Genomic DNA, 18,957 nt, shown 5'->3' on the forward strand with positions numbered 1-18,957 from the left:
TAACACAGTAAATGCACTGATTTTCTTTTAAGAAAATCTCTAAGTTAAGAAAATTATGTTGAAATTTTTTTTGTGAATTCTCCAACTCTCAGGATATTAACTTGGATTCCAATAATTCAATTTTAGTTTTGATAACTATTTACTTGGTGCTGGCATGAGATCCTGTAGACTGCTTCTGTTTTGGATATTGTTCTAGGCTACTTAGGAACTGTGAAATCATGGAAAAGATCTATAGAGGCAAGGGTGAGAATGTTTTTTGCTTTTGCATTTGGCCACAACTGATGGTGCTCAGTGCTTTCTCCTGGCTCTGCATTTAAGTGATTAGTTCTTGTGGTGTTTGGGGACCATAAGGGATTCCAGAGATCAAGCCCCTGCTAAGCAAGCGCCCAAACCTCTGTACTATCTCTAGCTTCTTAGTGTTTTTGTAATAGAAATTTTATTGCATAGTTATGCTTGATAAAATAATTGATCAGTAATATGTTTTTTTCCAGTTTCTAGGCCCTCTCCCAAGATTGGGGGGGTGGTGTCTCTTTGCTAACTAATAAACCTTATTGAAAATATCTCAGAGTTCCTAGTCATCTCATTAACATATAAAATATCATTCTGTAGATTCCAAGGATTCCAATGATTTTTAGAATTTGTTTATCAAGACTAGGACAAAGTTGGAATTTTTTTTTACTATATTCTACCCTTGATAATTTTATTTATTTTTTTTGCTTTTTGGGTCACACCCAGTGATGCTCAGTGACTCTGCACTCAGGAATTACTCCTGGCAGCTTTGGGGGGACCATATGGGATGCTGGGGATCGCATCCGGGTTGGCTGTATGCAAGGCAAACGCCCTACTTAATGTACCATCTCTCTATCTGCCTTGATGTCTTGATAACTTTAATAGCACTTACTTAAAAAGGACAAAATTGAAGAGACATACAGGGGAAGATTCATAGTAGGAGACTTTAGTGTGTGATTTTGGGAAACATCTGAAAGTGCTCAGGTATCACTCCTAGTGGTGCTCAGGGGATTGAACCAGGTCAGCTGTGTATAAGGCAAAGCACCTTACGTGCTGCACTGTCTCTCTAGCCCAGTAGTAGGAGATTTTAACACACAAGGCTTCCCCCCCCCCCCCCCCCCACCAGTGATCAGCACTTACTTCTGGCTCTGCACTCAGGGATCACTTCTTCTTCTTCTTTTTTTTTTAATTTTATCAGTGAAACATCATGAGGCACAGTTGTAGACTTACAAATTTTTGTGCTTGTGTTTCAATTATACAATGTTCAAGTACCCATCCCTCCACCAGTGCCCATTTTCCACCACCACTGATCCAGTATATCTCTCCCCCAATACCCCCCTCACCTCCACCCCAACACACCCTGCTTCTGTGGCAGGGCATTCCCTGCCAAATGAGTCAGAAAGAGAGGGACAGACGTAGAAAGATTGCATTCATCTGGGGAACATAAAGTAACAAAATAGGAGACTAACACCCAAGAATAGCCGAGATAAGTACCAGGAGTTTCACTTCATGGCTTGGAGGCCAGCAGCACATGCTAGGGGAAAAGGCAGCTCAGATAGAGAAGGGAGCACCAAATAAAGGGTGTTGGGATGATCCTCCCAGGATGGGAGAAGCATGCTGAAAGTAGACTATAGACCAAACATGATTGCCACTCAATGCCTCTTTTGCAAACCACAACACCCAAAAGGAGAGAGAGAACAAAAGGGAATGCCCTACCACAGAGGCAGGGTGGGATGGGGGGATGGAGGGTGGGAGGGATACTGGGATCCGTGGTGGTGGAAAATGGGCACTGGTGGAGGGATGGGTATTTGATCATTGTATAATTGAAACTCAAGCACAAAAATTTATAAGTCAACAACTATACCTCATGGTGTTTCATTAATAAAAATTAAAAAAAAAGATGAGAGCAACAGTTTTACAAACTTAACATAGGACACTATTTTCAAAAACTGATAAATACCTTCTTGTGTAGTACCCATAGAATTTTACTATTAACTAGTATGTAAAATGCAGAGAATTTTTTATATTCACCATCATTGTGTGATCATCATCATCAATCCAATTTTTAGTTTTAGAAGTAATCTTTTTTATACTAATGATCAGTGTTTGGTTTTCTGCATTGTATCCTACCTTGTCTTTATTTGATATCCTTACCTGTTTACAGATCACAGGGATCAGGGATGACAGTCCTCCTGTTGTTCATCAATTTGCTCGAGCGGGCCCAGTAATGTCTCCATCATGAGACTTGTTGTTACTGTGTTTGGCATATTGAATACATCACGGGTAGCTTGCCAGGCTCTGCCTTGCAGGCGAAATACTGTCAGTAGCCGGGCTCTCCGAGAGGGGTGGAGGAATCGAACTGGGGTCAGCCATGTTGGCCGCTTGTAAGGCAAACACCCTACCACTGTGCTATCGCTCCAGCCCATTGTTTACAGATACTAAAGTAAAAATAAATTCTGCAGAATTTGGGAATCTCAGGGTCAGATACAGCTATGCTTGCTTATATGTTAGAATGCGTCAGTGCAGTTAGTGTTTACATCATACCAATTTCTTTTATTTAAGCTCTGAAAGTGTAAAAAGGTTGCTTCACATTTATAAAGTTTAGGTAGGAATTAGGATATGTAAATAAATTTTCCATCCCACCATAGTTACCACCATTATTTTTCTATGTGAACATTCAACTTGCATACTTAACTTATTATTTTTATTGGGATATATTTACAGAATAATTTAAAGGAGTATTGAAACATAATCTGGGAATTTAAATGTGACTTAAATTTCAGAGAAGAGGTTGGAATAGTACTGCAGTGGATAAGATGTTTGCTTGCAAGCAGCCAACCTGACTCGGGTTCTGGGTACCTCCATATTCCTCCACCTGCCCCGCCAGGAAATGATCCCCTAGCACAGAGCCAGGAGTAAGCCCTGAGCATTGCTGGTTATGGCTCCCAAAGGAAAACAAAACAGAAGAATTTCAGAGAAAAGAGATCATCTTTATATATATTTGCTCAATTTTTGTTCATTATTATGTATTTTACCCCCAGAATTTGTTGGTGGAATATTTTCTACCATTGTGTTTTCTTTCCTTAGAAAATAGGAATGCTTATGGAAGCTCGGTTTTTAGCTTTTTGAGGAATGCCCTTATTCTAAAAAGGCTGGACCAGTTGTTATTCCCACCAACAATGAATCAGTCCCTTTTTTCCTGCATTCATGCCAGCACTTATTTTTTTCTTTTGATGTGTGCCAGCCTTTGTGGATCCCAAAACACACTGCAGAAAAGCCATCTGCACTTTTATATTCATTGCAGTACTATTCACAGTAACCAAAATATGGAAATAACCCAAGTATCCAAGAATAGATGACTACATAAAGAAAGTATGGTACATCTACACAATGGAATACTATACAGCCACAAGGAAAAATGAAATCTTGAAATTTGCTTATAAATGGATGGACATAGAATTCCTTTGCTAATGACGTTGAGAAGCTTCTAGGCTTATTGCCAGAATAAGTCTTATGTCCTTAATTCATTTGAGTTCATATGTACAAGTAGTGGAGAATTACCCACCTTTGTCTTTAAACACTTTTTAACTCAGAGAAAGTAGAGTTTTGCTTTAGAAGTAGAGTAAAATCATTTATTGACTTAAAATCTGTATAACATTTTATATGTGTAGTTTTTTTATGTATTTCAGTGCCTAAAACTTATGGTCATTTTATTAATTTTTTTTATTAGCGAAACACCATGAGATACAGTTGTAGACTTACAAGTTTTTGTGCTTGGGTTTCAGTTATACAATGATCGAGTACTCATCCTACCACCAGTGCCCATTTTTTTTTATTTGTTTTTTGGGTCATACCTGGCAATGCACAGGGGTTATTCCTGGCTCTGCACTCAGGAATTACTCCTGGCGGCGTTCAGGGGACCATATGGGATGCTGGGAATCGAACTCAGGTCGGCCACGTGCAAGGCAAACGCCCTACCCGCTGTGCTATTGCTCCAGCCCCATATATATGTAATATTTTAATATGTATAATCACCATGAATTACAAAACTATTCATAATTGAGTCACTAATAGTGTTCTGATACCAGTGTCTTCACAAGTGTCTACTGCCCTCCACTAGCGTCCCCAGTTTTCCTTCTGCTCCTCAGCCTGCCTCTGTGGAAAGCCCTTTTTATCTTCTTTTGGCACCCCATTCTCCGCCAGAGTAACCACTTCCCTCCACCATTGTCATAGTGTTCTCTTCCCTGACTTGTCCATCGCCCTTTGGCAAGCTTTCTACTGAGGACCAGTTCTTAAACTCCTTGTTTCTATTGCCTTTGTGCATTTTGCATTCCCTTTACTGTCTTTTTTTTTTATATCCCACCTAGATGATTCATCATTCTGTCTGTCTTTCTCCCTTTGAATCATTTTACTCAGCATGATACTCTTCATATCCATCCACATAATAGCAAATTGTATAACTATCTTTTCTCACCGCCCAGTGGTGTCCCATTGTATATATGTACCCTAGTTTATTTATCCAGTCATCTATTCTTGGTCACTTGGGTTGTTTCCAGATTTGGGCTATTGTGAATAGTGCTGCAGTGAACATAGGCTTTTAACTTGAACACCATGAAATAAAATATAGTAGGATAAATTTTACAGAAAAGGAAATTAGGACAGTGAATTTATCTAAGCAGTTGTTTCTTTGATGTAGTTTCTTCAGGAAATTTTGAAATGAAATGCATTGTACTTAAAACCAGATATTTGTGTTTTCAGAGAAAGCTGAGGTTCTCCCTGCCAAATGAAAATATATTTTCTTACACATACTGCTTCTTTAAAATACTATATTTGAGAATTGTTAAAGTGATGATTGAATGAAATTAAAGGGGCTGGATAGAGTTACAGCAGTAGGTGCTTGCTCTGTGTACAGGTGATACCACATATGTTCACCTTAGCACCACCAGTAATGACTGATGAGCACAGAGCTAGGACTAAGCGCTGAGCACTGCCAGGTGTGGACTCTACCCTCTCCTGCCACTCCTTCCTCCCACCCCCCAAAAAGAAGAGGAGAATGAAAACAGTCGATGAAGGTGTTTATAAAGATGCTAGTAAAGGGTTGAAGGGATATTACAGCAGGTAAGTTAGCACCTTGAATATGACTGAACATTCAAGGGGTGTCATTTTTGGTGGCAAACCCATATGGTCCCCTGAACCCTGTAAGAACTGCAGAGCCAGGAATAAGCCCTGAATATTGCTTGATATGACCCCAAAACAACAACAACAACAATTAAGATGACAGTAAAGATTTAAGATATTTTTATATTTTAGTCGTAAAGATGAGAACTACAGAGTTTCTTCTTTGCTCTTACACTGTATTTAATTTCTTATTTATGTGTTTGATATTTGTCTTTGCTAAGTGCCTTTAGCGAAGGCAAGGTTTGAGTTTATTTAGTGTTTTGTACAGTGGCTGTAACTATAATTTTCCTTATTATATTAAAAGCAGAAAAATTAAGGCATTTTTTTTCTGTTCTGCTTTTCTGTTTTGACTAATGAAAATGACTCTAACTAATCATGTACTTTAAGTATATTCCATGCCTTTGTTTAGTGTCACAGTCTGATTAACAAGTGGAAAATGTGTCTAGCAACAAGATCTGTTTTTATAATTTTGGGACATTTTCAATTTTACTTCTATTCATCAGTAATACATTTTGAATAATTTTATAAACATTAATTTATAGGCAGGAGACCAGAGTGATAATATAGTGATTTAAGTTACTAATTGTACATGCAGCCAACCACTAATCTATATCTTGGACCACATATAGTCCCTTGAGCGGCACCCCTAAGCATAGAGCCAGAAGTAAGTCCTCGGCATTGCTAAGTGGGCTCCAGAACAACAAATAGTATAACCAACTTTGGCCAGAGGGAGATAGCTCAAAGAACTGGTGTACATGCTTTTGCATACAGTGCCCTGTTTTTGTTTTGTTTTGCTTTTTAAAAAGTTCTGGTTTTGATATTTGACACCAAATGGTTTGCTGAGCACTACAGGAAATAGTGGGAGTATTCTTTCAGCACTGTGTGGCATTCATTCCCCTCCCCATCCCCCCAATCAACGTAGCTTTTTTTCCCTTCTCCCTGTGTGTTGGAATATTTCTTTGTAAATAATTTCTAATGAGTCCATGAATATTTTTAAGTGGGTAATCTATAATTTATTTAACAACAGTTTTAACTAGGATGTATGTTCCATAAGTACATTTTTTTTTTTACTTTACTGTCAGTTCATTGCCACCCTTGGCTATTTCAGTAGTCTTGTACATAGTAGGTCTTAATACGTATTTGTAGAATGTATGAATCATTTAGTTTACAATTTTTTCTATGTATAAATAAAGCTCTTCACAGTGTTTTTGTACATACTACTTTTACTGCATTTCCCATGGTTGTGTAAGTTATTTCTTATAAATTATATTTCTAAAAGAAAATACTGTTGGTTGAGAGAATATAGGCAAAGTTACATGATTCCAGATTATTTTCTTTGTGAAATAATATTAACTGTGGCGTTCTATTTTTATATTTTATAAAAATAAATAGATTCTAGTGGATTCTAATTAATCACAGAGAGTTATTTTTCCCTCTATGTTACTATCTTTTTTATGCGAGGAATAATTAGTGGTCTTGTGATCAGAATATTGAGTTTTTGTTGTTGGTACTGAAAGATAGCTGTTGAAATGACATTTGGTCAAAGCAATGAATGATTTGATATACTAAGGAAATTCATACTATGGGATTGGGAGACTGACAAACAAATGATGAGCAAGTTGGAAAAGCAAGCATATACTACTCTGAAAAATATGCTCTGGGACAGGGATGTGGCTGAATTCCAGACCACATTTCTTGTGTATGTGAGGCCCTAGGTTCAGGCAAGCAGGGTGGAGGGGAGAGAGGAGGAGGTGGGAGAAATGGCAGAGAGAGAATGAATGAACAAGGGAAGAAGGGAGGGTCAGATTCTAGGATCAGTCCCTCAAATCGCCCTCAAATTTGAAGACTATGGGGGACACTTGTTTCTTGGGCTTTAAAGGAAAAGAAGTAAGGATAAGTAGACATGTAGAAACACTGAAAATCATACAGAGAATGAGGGATTTATTTTCTGTGAAGTTAGCTATGGGTGAGCTTGGGATAGGATGGATGGTGGTGGCCAGGTGGCACTCACTACTGTAGAAGTTTAGTAAAAAGACAGAGGTGGTAGAACTGCAGGTAGATTTTAGGGCTTTGTTGAGATTGAACTAAGGGGAAAAAAGGAGAAACAGTAAGAAAAATAGTTAATACCCTTTTTTCATAAAGACACTGGGAAAAAGGAATAGGACACTGGAGAATTACTTACAGTTGCTCATTAGGATTAATTGAGATAGTTAAGGTTAGGGAATTGCCCTAGAGCAGCTGCACTTGTGCTGGAATAAATTCTGCTTGTTCATAGGCCAGTCTTACGGAGACTTCCTGAGTACTTTATTGCGTATTGTGACTCAGTGTTCTTTACTGGATGACTTATAATTTTTGAAAGTTAGAGTGAGGGTCTTTTTTTTCTTTATTGGTTTATTTTTCTGCAATAAAAGTGTGTAAAGTAAAACAATAAAGAGATTGTAAATAACTATGAGTGACTTCCATAATAAAATAGTATTGGTCCAATTATGAGTGCTTACTGCTTATTCATTCTTGATTAAAAAATCTGTGGTGGCTTCACATATTCTGTGGTACTTAACAACTGATAAATTTTGAAATGCAAAGATCATCTTTTAAGTAGAAATAGTTTACTTCAAGGGATTTTGTCTTTTATTAAGAATTTGTAATTATATAGGCTCAGTCGATAGCTTCTCCTTTAGTACAATATCTGATCAGATTAACATTTTTATCAATTCTGCCTTTTCTCAAAAACTGGAAACAGAAGCATCATTTATGTAATTCCTGAAATAAATGCCTAAATCATGGGGGACAGTGAAGGAGCAAAAATCATGGGGACCAATAAAGGAGCAAGATATTATTGAAAATCAACAGCTCTACGAGTTACAAACCTTCTCTCTACGAGTTACAAGCCTCTCGTTGCTAGTTACTGCTGCTTAACTTAACGTTGGGTTTTCCTTTTTGCTTTCAGGAAAACCTTTAACTTACGCCCTGGGTGTTGCCTGTCCACAGTTTCCTGGTGGCTCACCGCTTCTGCCTGCTCCAGCCTTGCTCCGGCAGCTTCAAGGCTTCTGGGCTTCAGAGCTTGTTGTGAAAGCTTGCTGCTTTGGCCTGCTACCCCTGCTTCAGGTGTCAAAAGCTTTTAATTAGCTTGCTTCGTCTAATTACTATAGCTAGGCCCTATATGTCTGCATAAACTAGTTCTAAGGACCAAAAAAAAAATTATTTTTAGCTATTCATTCTTCCTGAGAAACTCTTGTACTCTGCCTCTCCTAGGATTCAAGGAAGCGCATAAAAGAGAAAAAAGTTTATAGCTGTTGAACCATTCACTTTTGAGAGCCTCTGCATTGCTTGGCTAGTAATATTCAGTTTGTAGGAATATATTATATTTTTTAACCAGATTCTGTTCTGATTGGAAAAATTGTGTTTTGCCAGTTTTATTGTGTTTTAAAAAAATTTAACCATTGCTTCTGTATATAGTATGTCTCTACAGAGAGAATACCTCTAGCTATTTAGTAAACTCCTTGTAATGTTTTTAGTTTCCTTGTTAAGGAAACAGTATTTTTTATATTTTATATATTTTGAACAGAATTAAAACAGTAATTGAATACTTTGTAAAAATTAATATAATTTCTACACATATTAACAATGATCACTATGTCAGTAGGTATTAAGATTATAGACATGGTGACTAGGAAAGCTCTTGAGAATTACATAATGTTTATAGTAGTAGGGAACACTCTAATAACATAGTGAGGACTGAGGAGCCTGCTTTAGAGTGGTGTGTGATTAAGATAATATATGTAATATGAGCTTAGCCTCGTGCCAGGCGCCAGAATAAGCTTTCTGTAAATAAGAATTATTTATTTTTTTGTTATGTTAATAAAAATGATAGGGAGATAAAAAAGGAGAGAAGAAATAATAGTCAACAGTAACAAATAAAGATAATAAAGGCTAAGTTTTTGGAGATTGTATTTTGTTGTTGTTTTGGGTCATACAAATAAAGACAGTAAAGGATTAAGTTTTAAAGTGGAGACCTGTTATTTGTTGTTGTTTGGAGTCAGACCAGCAGTGCTCCTGTTGTTTACTGACACCATATGGAGCTGACAGTCCTACCTGGAGCTCCTGTTTGCAAAGCATAAACTGTACCCCTTTGAGCTGTCTCCCCAACTACATAGTCAAGAATTTTGAAACTACACAGTGTAGTTATATACAGCTACCTGTACAGTTGGAGAGATAGTACAGTGGGCAGGGCACTTGCTTTCCATGCGGCTGATACGGGTTCAATCCTGGCACTGCATATCTTTTCTGGAGCCCTTTCAAGAATGATCCCTGACCACACACAGCCAGGAATAAGCCTTCAGAACAGCTGGACGTGGCTCAGAGACCACCCCCACCAAAAAAATCCCTTAAAGCTAATGTGAATTTGGTGTTGGGGTCACACCCAGTAGTATTGAGGGGTTGTTTCTGGTTCTGTGCTCATGAGTACCCTGACTGTGCTCGGGGTACCATATGTGGTGCTGGGAATTAACCTGAATTGACTGCTTGCAAGGCAAGTACCTTAGTTACTGTACTCTCTCTGGCCCTTGAAACTGTATTTATTGTTAAGGGAATAATCAGAGCTAGAATGATGTGAGATACATCATTATGTCTTTTATCATAATTTTATATTTTTGAGTTTTACTATCAGCACGGTGGTACTGGTACCTTATAACTTTCTATAGATACATACCCATATAGATTGTAAATCATTCCTTATTCAGTCCACAAATATTTATTAATTATCTATTGATTCCCAAGAACTAGACACAGAAAAATTGTTCCTGTTCTCATGCAGTTTATATTCTAGATGAATGAGGCAACAGTGAGCAAAATGTATAAATAGAACTTGGAGTTTGCAAAAGAACTAAGGGGAGAGGGAAGCAAAAAAATGAAATATAATTAGAAAGGGCAGATTGACTTTTTAGTGAGGAAGTGAGAGAGTTGGTAAGCATTTTAACTATGTGGGAAGAGTATTTGTCAGCTTTGGAACAATAGCTCTGAGTGAAAATGAACAAGGTGACCAATAATAATGTCTGCAAAAAATTATCGAAGAGAGTAGTGTGAGATTTGGGAGTTTGTATAACTGGAGTATGTTGGCTTTATGAGTCACAGAGGGAGTTTTGCTGTTTGCTTGAAGAGCAATTTGAAGCTGCTTGTTTTTGGAGCAGAGAAATGTCATGACCTGAAACTGCATTATAAGCAGGATCACTGTGCACTGTTTTAAGAATAAGTGGTGGAATATGGGTAAAACTAGAGAGGCTGAGGGGCCGGGAGTGGTAGTATAACGGGTAGGGCATTTGCCTTGCACACGGCCGACCCGGATTCAATCCCCAGCATCCCATATGGTCCCCCAAGCACTGCCAGGAGTAATTCCTGAGTGCAAAGCCAGGAGTAACCCCTGAGCATCACTGGGTGTGACCCAAAAAAGCCAAAAAAAAAAAAACCCAAAAAACTAGAGAGACTGAAAAGGACAGTCTAGCTAAGATACAGTGGTAGCTTGGAATGGAACAGACTAAAGAAGTATGATGAATTCTGGTTATACTGGAGACTAGATTTATAGAACTGTATTACAACTCGTTCTTGGATATAAAATTTTTCTTGAATGTAACATAAGTTACATGTTATAGCTATAAATGTTACTACTTAAAGTGTGTTTAAGAACTTACAGGCTTATATTTGTTGTATGTTTGTTATTTCTGTTCATAAAAATTTTTCTAATATCCAAGTACTTTGAATACGACATCTTTAAAGACATTCATATTTAGTGTTTTTAAAGATTTTTTTTATCTTTGTTGTATTATATGTATATCTTCTGTAATTTTCATTTTGATTAAATTAAACAAGGAGGACCCTTTTAAAACACATTACCCTATTTATCCATTAGTGAAAAATCTAGAACCTGAAGTTTTAGGTGAATCCTTTCATGTTTAGTTTTTTTCACTTGAATGAACAGGAAAAGTGGTTTGCGATGTTAAAGGAGTAAAGCAAGATCTATTTGATTTCATTGCTTCGTGTATTACATATTCTTTTTTTACCCCCTTTTTTGGTTTTTAGTCAAATTGCTGCGTTCTCACGCTATCTGTGCTCAGGAGTTGCTTCTGGTGGTAAAATTGAATTCAGGGGTTCCTCCTGGAGTGGTGCCAGGGATTGAACTTGGCCACATCATATTATGGTTTTTTTTTGGAAGTGGGTGGGAGAGGTGCACACCTGGAGAGCTCAGAACTTACTCCTAGCTCTGCACTCAGGAATCACTCCTGATGGTGTTCTGGGGACCATATGGGATGCCAGGGATCAAACCTGGGTCAGGGCAAGTGCCTTACTTGCTGTACTTTCCCTCTGCCCTGCCGATTCACTCTCATATACACAGTCATCAATTTCATAGCTCAAGAAATTTTCTCAGATTGACTGACATTTTTTATTTCACTGCAAAGTGTTTCTTTCTATAAAAGTTTGCAGGGAGTTCATGAAATTCTTATAACATGGCTTTGAAAATGTTTTTCACCCTCTTGTAGCATTTTATTTTGATTACTCCAAAGATTTATACAGTGTTTTGTGTTGGAGATGAGGCGTGATAATTCACGCTATCCCATTCCCAAGTTTCCAATTTTCATTTATTTTATTTTTCCATGTTTCAGAATTTTATTATATTTTGAATTGAAAATGTGGAAAAGTGAATTCTGTTACCTAGAATTATCCGATTGTGTGATATTTTTGTACTTATCTTTTTCAGTATATATATATAATATATAGCTTTGACATTTATGGGAATACAGAAAATAAGTGTGCAAACTTAAAAAACTTACTTTAAGTAGATATGAAAAACTTTTTCTTATCGGACTGTAACAAATTTTTAAGAATATGAATAATTTTTTATCATTTTATAATAAATCTTATATATTTCATTAATCTTTCAGAGTATTTCCAGTATTTTACTATAGGAAACCTTATAATGGTAAATACTGTAGTTCTTTTCTAACTGTATTTTAATGTGTTATGAGCATAAGAAATAAGTTAAAAAGCTCAGTTTCTTATTAAAGGATTCAGCTATTGTTGATGATAGTGCAAATAATAGTCAAGAGGTTTGACTTAATATGCCTAGTGCAGTACTTAAAATGTAAAGCTACTTAATGCCTATTGAATACTATTGCCAGACCCTGTTATAAATACTTAACATTTATATTAATTATTTTTATCTCACTATAATTATAAAAGGTAATTATTATATTGACATGTTATGTTGATGGAAAAACTGAGGTTCTGAAGGATTATTTGCCTGGGCTTATACAGCTGTTGATAGTGACAAGATGCAAACCCAGGTAGTCAAACCATTCCTATTCCACCAACACAATCAAACACTTAGCTGGTTTGCCTGATAGCTTTTTAGTTCCAATTATGTTTCCAATAGTTTTTGCAGTTTAGATAATTCAGTGCATATACCTGTTTTCTGTAACATTCTTATTGGGATTTGGAGCAGTGTTCCATAGCAGACATTTAAACATATTAAAAAGACAAAACCTCCAAAAATGATAATTAGTCTAAATGTTAAAAAGTGTTGAAAAATGAGATGTAGAAAACTTTTGGTTTTTAAAATGGCAGGTAAGAGTTGTGGATTTCTTAGGTGAACATGTAGAACATACTGTGTGTTGGTGGTTACTCCTTATTGCTACTACTTTTATTACTGTTACTTTCTCTGCTTTTGCTTTACCTATTGTTGCTTTTTCTGGTATTACTTTCCCTATGGCTTGTTTCTCTGTTACTACTGCTGCTATAACCTCTTGGTGTAATCATAATTAGATAGTTCTGTAATCACTATTAGTGAAAATTAGTGACTCTTTAATTGTGTGGAACACTTTCTCCACATCTTGACCTAAAGGAGAGACTATTCAAATGTTAGTCTTTCATCCATTCTTCCTTAATAAATGAGAGACGTGAGTGATAGTCTTTCATGTCCTTTCCCTGTTTTACTTGTTGGCATGTCTTTTTTGTTTCCATCTTTCTTCCCATCCATATTCCCATTTGTGTAACATGTAAATAACTTTAATTATAGAATAGCTACATATGTATTTTCAGTTTTTTAATTTTTTTTTTTATTTTTTGGCCACATATGGCCGTGCTTGGGACTTACTTCTGGCTTTGTGCTCAGGTATCTCTCCTGACGGACTTGCAGAACTATCTGGGATGCCCAGATCAAACCCCAGTTGGCCACAAGCGAGGCAAACACCCCACCCACTATGCTACTGCTTCAGTCCTATTTTCAGCTTTTTAGATCTTACTGATGTTTTCATACAACCTCCTTATTTTTTCTAGTTTTACTGAAAATTGAGCGATAGCACAGTGGGAAGGGCATTTGCCTTGCACACGGCCGACCTGGCCGACCCAGGTTCGATTCCTCTGCCCCTCTCAGAGAGCCCGGCAAGCTATCAAAAGTATCTCGCCCACATGGCAAAGCCTGGCAAACTACCAGTGACGTATTTGATATGCCAAACACAGTAACAAGTCTCACAATGGAGACATTACTGGGCCCACTCGAGCAAATCGATGAACAACGGGAGGACAGTGACAGTGATAGGGCATTGCTAAATTGAAGGTATACAAAGTGAACTTTATTTTTTTATGATTATCTTAAAAAATGATTACCACAGTGAGATTAACAATGCCATTACTTCACATAATTACCATAAATTTTACTTTTGGTGGTGGTGAGAACATGTAACTCTCTTAAGTAATCTTAGTATACGTAGTACAGTATTGCTAACTGTAGTCACTATGTTGTTCATTAGATCCCAGAACATACTCATGACTGGACATTTATATTCTTTAAACGACATCTTATTTACCCATTCTCTAGTCCCTGGAAGTCAGTCATCATTCTACTCTATGTTTCTGTGAGTTCGGTTTTTTTAGACACACATGTGATATTATTATTTATCTTTGACTCATTTCACTTAATATAAGTTCCTCCAGTTTCATCCATGTTGCAAAAATGAAACTTTTGTATAAATACACACACATTTATTTATACATATCACATTATTTTTAACCATTCATTTGTCATTAGACATTCAGATTATTTCTGTGTCTTTAAACGTGAACCTATTAAGAGAACAATTTGACTTACACATTTCTCTAGATATCACTAAAGTGATGGTGTTTGAAATTTTCCCCTACCTCCCTATTATTTTAATTGATGTAAATAACTATTTACAACAGTTCCAAAAAATGTCTAGTTATATAACGCTATGATATTATGCACTGATTTTAATTATATGGTAATATTATTTCTATTGTAATTTAATCAAATGGAAATTGATTACCCTTAAATATGTACATTACCCTTAAATTGATTACCCTTAAATATGTACATTGGTGGTTTTTCTTTTTGGAAGGGGGTGCAGGGTGTGGGGGACACCACAACCAGTAATGCCCAGGAGTTACTCCTGGCTCTGCAGTTAGCAATTACCCTGGTGGTTCTCGGGAGACTGTATAAAATGTTGGGAATTGAACCCAAATTGTGCAAGGCAAAAGTTCTATCCACTGTACTATTGTTGTTCTGGTCCTTGATTTTTTTTTATTTGGAACTTTTATTCTGTATTCTTGTATACATCCCTTTGAACTTTTTGAAGATAATGCTGTAGGTTCTTAGCTGTCTCTGTGCACTAAAGTAGTATTTGTTTTCATTAACCTGGACCTCCCGTAACTGGAAACATCCTCACGGAACCTTTGTTCTGTAGTTAATCTCAGTCTTGTACATCTCCAGTGAGCTGAAAGGGCGTTCAATGAAGCAGAGAAGTAGGAACATAAATATAGTAAGTTTATTGAGAGACAGTAGATATTTACTTGTATTTGATAATTTTTGATCCATAATTGAAATACAAAATATGAAAATATTTTATTTTGGAAAGAAATATGTAAAGCTTATAATTTGTAGAACTATTAGTCTTAATTGACCTGTAGGGGTGTTTGTGTCTATGTATGTGTGTGTGTGTGTATGTGTTTGTGTATTTGGGAATGTGCTATAGTGTGTTAGTCTATGTGGTGATAAAAATAACATCATTTTAAATTTAAGTTTAATCTCCTTAAACATTTTGTTTGGCAGCTGGCATTCCTTTTAACATCTAATAAGTTCCAGTTGTTTCAGGTTGCACATTTGCTCCCATCATTAATAATAGATATGAAGTTTAAATTCTGAAACAGCTTGAAATGGAGGATATAATATATAATTACCAATTGATCCAAGTTAAACATAACAATTGTTTGTTGAGTACATGTTCACTAATACAAATTTTTTTACTGACAATATTATTTGATTTAGGATTTTAGAACTTGAACTGCATGGAAATAATGGATAATTTTTGTATTTACTTTTTTACAGAGAGGAAAAAGGAAAATGCATGATTGAAGAAAAGTTATTTGAGTTTTAAAAGTTGTGTTTTCTTTTCTAGGTTGCTGTAGTGAAACTAAAAAATGCAGAGAAAGTATTTGCCATGAAAATATTGAATAAATGGGAAATGCTGAAAAGAGCTGAGGTAAGATTCTAATTATTGAATATTAAAGTAATGTCTTAGAAATACTTTTAATGAACTGAAATTTAGTGAACTGATAGATTCTTAAATATTATTTGGTAAGCTTTCTCTACAAGCATGTGTTCTCCCATGAACACTCATCTCATTTGCTTATCTCCATGTTTCTTTGCTTGCTTGTTTTTTTCGCTCTGAAGGCCATGTTCTCTTATGAACACATACTTCCTTTCTTTCTCTTTGCACATCTTTCTAAGCAAGTTCATTAAAGGAGAGATCCCTTGCTTCACTGAAGTCATATATATATATATATGATATATGTTATAAACATATTGTTTGGTAATATATCTGTATAGCTATTTTTAAGTACTCAAACAGAAATCAGTTCACTAAAGTGATAAAATTATGGTAAAAATTTTAACAGTTTGAGAGTCTCAGTAACTGGAAACCAAATGGAAGCCCATGTAATATGGAGCTTATTCATTTATGTTAAGGGGCTGGTGAAATAGCTCTAGAGGCTGAGTGTATGCTTTGTATGCAGAAGGCCTGAGATCATTTTGGCTTTTCATAGCCTCCCAAGAAATACCAGGAGACACCCCAAACACAGAGTCAGGAGTAGCTACAGATAAATGTAGAATATGCCCTGAAAATCAAAAAGAAAAAAAATGAACATATATAAATAAGTTTCTTTTGTAGAAAGAAATTTTGTAATGGTTGAAGTTTGATGTAACTTCTTATGGTCATTCTATATTCATCTGTATTCTGTTCCAAGTAAAAGTAGGACTTTTAAATATATACTTGGCATTGTTTGTTAACCTAACACAGTAAAGGCTGGAGAGATAGCAAAGTGGGTACTTCCCTTGCATGTGGCCAGTGCAGGTTTGATCCTCAGGACTTCGTATGGTGCCCTCAGCCCCATCAGGATTGATCCCTGAGCGCAGAGCCAGGAGTAAACCCTGAGCACAGCCGGGCATGACCCCAATACCAAAAAAATAAAAACCAAAAACCAAACAAAAAATACCCAGTGAATTGAATACAGTACAATTTGTTTCATTTTATATTACTAAGGAATTGAATTAAAATCTGGTATTACGGAAAATGTTATCAGTTTTATGTTGGTACTGGCTTTGAAGAAGAGCAATGCTAAAATTATCTAACAGCAATGCTAAAATTATCACCCTTGGAGAGCTGGAGAAATAATGCTAAAATTATGTCACAGGCAGCTTAACAGGGGTTTAGGTGCTTGCCTTGTATGCAGCTGACCCTAGTTCAATCCCTGGTACTTCACTTTGGCCCCCAAGTAGTGCCAAGGGTGATCCCTGAGCACAAAGCCAGAAGTAGCTCCTGAGTATCACTGGATGTGTTAGGCTTTCTGCTTTTTCCCCTTGCCCAAATCTACCTTGGTATGCTATGGTCAGAACTTACATTACACATATATTTGGGGGAATGTTCCAGAGGTCCTCTGCTGTGTTGTATCACAGTGATGGTAGTCAAGTCTTTCTCTATTACCAGAGGTAATTACTATGTTATAATACTATTTTTAAAAAAGTACCTTGAGGATCAGAGGTGGTAGGTGCTTGCCTTGCAATGCTGCCAACTCTGGTTGGACCCGGGATATCATGTGTTCCCCTGAGTACCACTAGGGTTCACTCCTCTGGGGGAGGCCCAATAACCTCCCCTACACTCCCCCCCAAAGGTGGTTTGAATTTTTTGTTACTCTGGCATATGTTCGAGTGCCCTTATCATCAATACATTTAGTTTTAAAAACCGAATAACTTTACTCTTATTGGTTGAAATTTTCCAGGTAGTTAACACTGAGATTAAGTTTAGTGTGTGCTGTATATCTATTTATATATTAGGAAGTGATTTTGATTTGTCAGGGAGAAGTTAGGATATCTCAAAGGTCCAGTTGACCCAAGAGGGAGTAATGGAGCAAAAATGTTTCAGATGTTGTTACACATCTGCCTTGATTAGTCATTGGGCTACATTTAGAAGGACATGAACGGTGGGCTTTTTGAAGCTGCAGCAGGTGCTAAAGGGGCTGACAATGCCAGACATGTAGAACAACAAATCCTGTTGAGAAACATTAAATTATCATGTCCTAATTGTTTCACAGAAACCATAATTGTAGTCAGTTTAGTATTTGGGGGTTAGAATTTTTAAAAAAATAGTTAAAGTTATGCCTATGTTTTCATGAACTTTGGGGAGTATTGTGAAAAGGATTAACTTCCAGTACTAAGAGAAAATACCAGAATGTAAGATGAAACAAAGAATAATTGAAAATTAGATGTTATTTTGTTTAATTAAATGCATCAATAGATTCTGTTTCTGTAGCAGGATGGAATGAATGTACTTTTTCCTATCCTTACATTTAAGGTTAAAGATTCTGGACATTATTTGAAAACAAGCATAACTAAAGTATAAAGCAGGGAGAAGAAACAGGGCAGTTGGGTATCTCAGATCTGTAGAATAATACAAATTCTGAGAAGTCAGTATTTCTCTGATTAAAAAAAGAGCAGATGATGCAAAGAAAATTGAAAACCAGTATACTCCATGAAGTGAGATAAAATGTACTTAATAAAATACTAGCAGTTAAAACTTAGCAAAGTTTAAGAGGATTATAGTACCATAACTTAATATCAGGTAATATCAGGTGGCTCAATATTTAAAGGAATTTCCTCCAACTGTTTTGAAATTCTTATTTTTTAGGAAAAAATTCTTTTAATGTCATTTTTGAAAAAAAGACATTAGGACAAAATACTTTTGTGGAATTGAACACCCAGTAAAGAAAAAACTATATGAAGAAACATTGACGGCACCTTTGAAATCAATATTGTGGGGTATTTTGCCTATATTTTCTATCGAGTATTTTATAGAGTTGATTGTAACTCATTTTATGTTAGCTTTTAGGTCTGATGTGAGATAGTGGTTCGGTTTTATTTTTTTGCATTTGGCTAACCATTTTCCTCAACTCCACTTGAAGAGACTTCTCTATTAGTATCTGGTTCCCCTTTGTCATAAATTATTGTTTATCTCTGTTTTATTTTCTGGATTCTCAGTTTTATTCTACTGATCTGAGAGTCTGCTATTATTCCAGTAGCACACTGTTTTGATTAATATAGCTTTATAGCTTAGGTTGAAGCCAGGCAATATGATCCCTTCTATCTTCTTTTTTTCATGATTGTTTTGGTTATTCAGAGAATTTTAAAGGGCAGACAAATTTAGCAGTAATTGT

General features: G+C 36.2%; 1 protein-coding gene across 16 annotated transcripts in view; it reads left to right on the plus strand.

Moving 5' to 3' along the window:
- Positions 1–18,957, plus strand: part of CDC42BPA (CDC42 binding protein kinase alpha) — a 309,339-nt gene that overhangs the window by 82,775 nt on the left and 207,607 nt on the right. For 15 of the 16 annotated variants that reach the window (XM_056137674.1, XM_056137749.1, XM_056137680.1 and 12 more), the window contains exon 3: positions 15,648–15,731. In XM_056137674.1, coding sequence (XP_055993649.1) covers positions 15,648–15,731 — 84 coding nt within the window. Of the gene's footprint in view, positions 1–8,134; positions 8,293–15,647; positions 15,732–18,957 lie in introns of all 16 variants that reach the window. The other variant, XM_056137758.1, reaches the window with a different exon arrangement.

This window comes from Sorex fumeus, unplaced genomic scaffold, assembly GCF_029834395.1.
Source record: "Sorex fumeus unplaced genomic scaffold, SorFum_2.1 ptg000007l, whole genome shotgun sequence".
Lineage (NCBI taxonomy): Eukaryota > Metazoa > Chordata > Mammalia > Eulipotyphla > Soricidae > Sorex > Sorex fumeus.